Source organism: Rana temporaria, chromosome 1, assembly GCF_905171775.1.
Source record: "Rana temporaria chromosome 1, aRanTem1.1, whole genome shotgun sequence".
In the NCBI taxonomy this organism is placed as follows: domain Eukaryota; kingdom Metazoa; phylum Chordata; class Amphibia; order Anura; family Ranidae; genus Rana; species Rana temporaria.
In genome coordinates this window covers 579,257,964-579,263,963 of record NC_053489.1, presented here as the reverse complement: position 1 = coordinate 579,263,963, position 6,000 = coordinate 579,257,964, and the positions used below count along the sequence as shown (strand labels likewise).

The 6,000-nt window shown below is 39.3% G+C and overlaps 1 protein-coding gene across 2 annotated transcripts in view; it reads right to left on the bottom strand.

Annotated features, from left to right (window-relative positions):
* Nucleotides 1-546: 546 nt before the first annotated feature.
* Nucleotides 547-6,000, bottom strand: part of LOC120923047 — a 140,494-nt gene continuing 135,040 nt past the window's right edge. For both annotated transcript variants that reach the window (XM_040334899.1, XM_040334900.1), the window contains exons 9-10: nucleotides 4,965-5,057; nucleotides 547-668 (exon numbers count right to left, since the gene is read on the bottom strand). In XM_040334899.1, coding sequence (XP_040190833.1) covers nucleotides 627-668; nucleotides 4,965-5,057 — 135 coding nt within the window. In that variant the 3' untranslated portion in view covers nucleotides 547-626. The remainder of the gene's footprint in view (nucleotides 669-4,964; nucleotides 5,058-6,000) is intronic.

Below are 6,000 nucleotides of genomic sequence, written 5' to 3'. Positions count from 1 at the left end.
TTAAAGTTACAGTGTGAAGAGGATATATATGCATCCCAGGTTTTGTATATATATTTATACACTGCCTGGAAACTTGAGATTGTCCATAGCAACCAAAAAGTGTCCCTTTACATCAAAAGTGCTTTTAAACCAGCTAGAAAACAGCAATAATAAATTAGAATCACTTGCATAATTGAGCGATAGCGATTTGTGGGGAAATTCGTCATCAAACAATAAAAATAATGACAGCGACAATTCTGCAACTGAGCAAATTTCAGTGTTTTTGATTTGATTACATTATTGAATAATTTTTATTATAATTACATTATTATTTGTTATAATTATTTATAGTTATTTATTATATTATAATTTATAATTTTATGTTTCAAACTTTATCATACCCGGGATATCTACTAGACTCTTGTTTGGGCAGATTTAAGTGAGTTATTCCTAAGAATTGCAGGCCTACAGTATAAAACGCCAAATTTCCATGCAAAAAATTGTACCGCTTTTGGTACAAAATTCCAGACATAATCATACCGCCAGGGAGGTTAAGAGGTTAATTCTATAACAAACTACAATTCTCTAATAGTTGTTAAAAAATGTCAGGGTTAACTGCAGTGAATATACACATAGCATGACTTATTTTAGAAATTCAAGGGATTTGTATTCTTCAAGTATTCTTGAACCTAAAAAAAGACAGAAAGGTGCCATAATTATATTTGAATTCATGTGATAAATATAGTAATAAATTAGCAGGTAAGGCTGGGTTTACACCTAATACCAAGTGTCTCACAGCAGGGGGTCCCTGTTCACCGTTTCAGATTTGATTTCGGTGTGAATTTTTGGATGACTTCGGTCCTGAATTGGACCAGAAGAAAAACAGGACTCCTGTGCAATTCTCTTTGCAGCCATCCCAGAGCTGTGTGAACATTAAGAGCTGGTCACAGTCTCCTGGCATATAAATTGGATGCAGGGAAACCCTCATCCAATTCACATAAGTGTGAACCCAGCCCAGAATTAAGGGGTTGTAGATAAAACAAAAAGTGACTACTCTGTGGTCCTAAATTTTACTCAGAAGGGACGTCCCCTGGAAATCTGTGGTGTCAGCTTAACCTGCCAGAAGTGACTCATGCAGCTAGCAAAGGGAGGAGAGAGCAAACACTAGATGATTTGAATTGAGCATAGTAAACACTATAGCACACGTGTCAAACACAAGGACCGTGGGCCAAATCCAGCTCATTAGGCCATTTCATGTGGTTCTTGTACCTCTCCTGCATATCCTCTCCTCTCCCCCCTCTCATCTCCACCTCCACTTTGTCTCAACAGTCGCCGGCAGAGAGGAGGACAGAATACCTCCTACAGATCCTGTGCATCTCTGTGCAACTACAGCAGCCCCTCATCTCCGCGGCCCCTGCTTTCAACATTCAGCCGACTCTGGCAGCTGACTCCAGCCCTCAGGTTCTTTTCCAGACCCTGCACTTTCTGCAGTTTGCACATTAAATCAGAGCACAACTATTTGGTTTGCCATTGTACAACGGTACCAATAAACAGTGCTTGGTAATATTTGTCCAATGATTAAAAAAAAGAACTTTCTGTTACCATAACAAATTTTTCAATAAATTGTACAATAGTTGTACACTTAAATATCTGCTTGCTATTATTTTTCCTAGACTTATACTTTCAGCGCTAGTAGTTAGCACTACTTTTGGCCCTATTTCTCCTGTGGGTCACAAGAGTGAATTTCATTCTGCACTCCTGTGATCCATATTCGCTGTTTGCTGTCGGCTGACTTCACTCAGACTGTAGAGATCCCGGCTTTAACGTTGGGATCCACCCAGATGCCTAACCAGAAGCTGGTTCAGCCTCTCTCCTGAGCCAGCCGCTCCCACCCCCTGCACAGCCCAGGGCAGAGCTTTGGGCAGGCTGGCAGTCACCAGCTCTCTGCTCACTGAAGAGTGAGAACTGAGCGATCACAGATCTTTGATCACTCAGTTCTTGGTCTTAGAGACAGAAGGGACCAGGTGCAGCATCAGATCAATGCTACATCCATCTAGGTGAGTATGTGTGTTTGATTTTTTTTAAAGCCTGCACTTCTCTTTTATGTTATTACTAACACCAGTAATAATTGAATGCAAACGCAATTATTTAATATGATAAAGAGCAGATACATTTATATGGCCTTACACATACAACCGGTCCTTTGAGGGCAATCATAATGCTGAAGAGGTCTGCAATGAAATTGAGTTTGACACCCCTGCTATAGCGGCATATGTTTTATTAGTTTTTGATTTCAGAGTCTTACAGCCACATTAAGGTTTACATACCAATTATGCCACTGGACAGGTCCCAAAACAGACGGCTGGTAATAAAAGGTATGGTCCCTGAGTGTGTGTGGGGGGTATGATTTTGTAAGTCCCTGAGGCTGTGTTCCTAGTAGTACTGAACACTCCTCTGCCCCTCCAAACCTCAACATCTGCGATCTATGAGCTGCTGGACCTGTCACAGGCACGTCAAAAGTGCAGACTACGCTTCCCACAATAAACAGTGCTGTATGTATGGAGGATGGGCAGATGAAGGAAAGGTCCACTTCCTCCATTCATAGATCCCTTTTCATTGTTGGAAGCAATAGTACAGCTTTTATGAACTGAGCAAGGGAGTGGAAAAGGTGGCAGTAATTGGTACAATTGAAGAGTGCCTGTGGCCGGTCCAATGGCTCATAATACCCCCACAGCACCAGCAGATCACAACTGGGCGGGTGTTATGGGGTGGCAGAAAAATTAACATTTCAACAAATAGGGGCACTACCAGCACAAGGAACACTTCTCATCCAATGTAAATGTGATTTTATTACTATTGGAAAACATGATCTGTTGGAGTTACATTACATAAAGACTTATAACCAAGAGACTGTGTTGGAAAGTCGACTAAATTAAAATATATTGCTGAGAGGTAAAGGATTATTAGTTTGCTTGTCACTTTATGCTCACAGAGACAATGAAAGTACATTTTAATTATTGGTTTAATCTGCAGCATAGCGCTAATGACACTTTCTTTTGTACCCTCGCCTTGCAGGTTTTGGTAAGAGACATTTTGTTCTACTATATACAAATGAGATGAGTAGTTTATATGAAAACATTACCCGCAGGACAAACAATTAATTGGGTGACTTTGTCAAGAGTTCTTTGCCTAATACAGATATTTAATTACAGAGTGTGGGTAATGGATCCACCTGTGTATCTAGGTTAAATGTCTAGCTCTTCTTGCTGTATTGTTTTGTGGTTTGTCATTGTGATTCTCCTTTGTAAGTTACTATGTAGCAGGTATTGTGGAAATGTCTTATTCAGAAGTTGATTACGAATGTGAAAGACATTAAATAGCACAACCAATAAATACTCCCCACAGGCCTGTTGATGAATTTTGGTACGATTATGTAATATTTCTGTACAAATGAGCAGAATTATAAAAAATCATTGCAATGCAGAATTGTTACATAATGCTGCTCATTTGTACAGAAAACACATTGCACATGAACATAGCTTTCCCTGATTTCGAGGGACTGTGCCTGATTTGGAACAAAGTCCTTCTGTCCCGCTTTCCTCCTAATTCGTCCCTCATTTTGGTCTGATCTATGTAGTTGTATATAAAATGCACTTTTTATCTTTCAAAAAGTGTTTCCTAGTGCTAAATCTTTCATCCAATTTCTAAATTGCTGAATTTGTAAATTTCAAAAGCCAGTATAAAGGAATAGTAATGGTAAAAAAAAAGCACTTGTGGGTTTAACCAATCATTTTTTTTATTGAATTCTCATTTGAGGGGGCGTGGCAGGGGGTGTGTCCTATGCCTACATACATTTGCTAATAGGTGTCCCTCATTCCCATCTCAGAAAGTTGGGAGGTATGCATGAATCATAAATATATGTATTACAAATATGCGGCACACCTACAGAGAAACCCTTTATTACCGATACATGTTAAAAAGACTAAATACTAACCCTGACAGTTTATTAAAAAAGAATTCCAGGTATGGAAATTTTTAAATGGCAACATTGCTTCAGCTTAGACCAATGTAACAGTGGATATAAAGGGGCAGATTCACATATACTTGCGGCGGCGTAACGTATCGTCTATACGTTACACCGCCGCAAGTTTTCAGCGCAAGTGCCTGATTCACCAAGCACTTGCGTGTAAACTTACGGCGGTGTAACGTAAAGGCGTCCGGCGCAAGCCCGCCTAATTCAAATGGGGCGTGTACCATTTAAATTAGGCGCGCTCCCGCGCCGGACGTACTGCGCATGCTCCGTTTTGAAATTCCCACCGTGCTTTGCGCGAAGTGACGTCATTTTTTTGAATGGCGACGTGCGTAACGTACTTTCGTATTCCCGGACATCTTACGCAAAAAAAAAAAAAATGTAAATTCGACCCGAGAACGACGGCCATACTTTAACATGGCTCATCTAAAGTTAAGCCATGTTAAAGCAGGCCTAACTTTGTGACGGGGAAAAATTACTAGCGACGACGTAACGAATGCGAAAACCGTTGTGGATCGGCGTAAAAGCTCATTTGCATACCCGACACAGGAACTCCACCCAGCGGCGGCCGAAGTATTGCAGCAGCCTAAGATCCGAACGTAGAAGCCGTACGCCTGTCGGATCTTAGGGCTATCTATGCGTAACTGATTCTATGAATCAGTCGCATAGATACACTCAGAGATACGACGGCGTATCAGGAGATACGCCGTCGTATCTCTTCTGTGAATCTGGCCCAAAAAGTCTACACACCCCTGTTAAAATGTCAGGTCTCTGTGATGTAAAAAAAATGAGACAAAGATAAATAATTTTAGAACTTTTTCCACCATAATGTGACCTAACTGTACAACTCAGTTGAACAACAAACTGAAATCTTTTAGGTGGAGGGAAGTAAAAATAAAAAAATATATATAGTTGGATACCCTTAAACTAAACAGATACCCTTAAACAGACTTACCTCTGTAGAATCAAAATGTGAGTCAAACTCTGTATTTAATGCCATCCTCTTAAAAACATCCTGTGCAATTAATTTACTCATTTCAGATGTCACCTGAAAATAGTTGTAATTTATAAAATAATAATTGTATTATTTGTTGTATAAATTTATAAACACTGATATATTCCTCATGACTGAATTCTGATGGAAGATGGGCTCTATTCTAATGCAGGTATATATGGATGTGTTATATTACATATGTGTTATTATATGTATTATATGTTAATATATGTATATTTCATATATTATATGTGTTATATATGTTATATTACAAATGGCTGGTCTGATAAATAGAGGTAACAAACCACAGTCATGGATTGGGAGCACATTTTGAGGCTAAGATAATAGAGCATCATAATAAAGGAGAGCTAGCAGGACTTTGGGGGTTATTTACGAAAGGCAAATCCACTTTGCACTACAAGTGCAAAGTGCACTTGAAATTGCACTGAAAGTGCACTTGGAAGTGCAGTTGCTGTAAATCCGAGGGGTAGATCTGAAAAGAGGGGAAGCTCTGCTGATTTTGTGATCCAATCATGTGCAAGCTAAAATGCTGTTTTTTATTTTCCTTGCATGTCCCCCTCGGATCTTCAGAGACTGCACTTTCAAGTGCACTTTCAGTGCAATTTCAAGTGCACTTTGCACTTGTAGTTTGCACTTGTAGTGCAAAGTGGCTTTGCCGTTAGTAAATAACCCCCACTGTATGTTTGTGTGTATTGCTAAAGTTTAATTAGCACATTTCCTACAACAAATAGGCCTAGTCACAAAGCTTCAAATCTTCTTGTTTTTATTCCAAACTTCAATAGTAACTCGAAAGGAAAATGCAAAAATCTAATATGTTCCTGTGTGATGCCTGTTGGATTTATTCCATATCAAAAAGCACAGAATATTTACTGTTGTGAAATAGCAATATTACATAACCAAGCATTAAATTATAGTTCAAAATAGTCTACAGCAAAGGTCTCAAACTGGCGGCCCATCATACCTCTGCACAATTTTA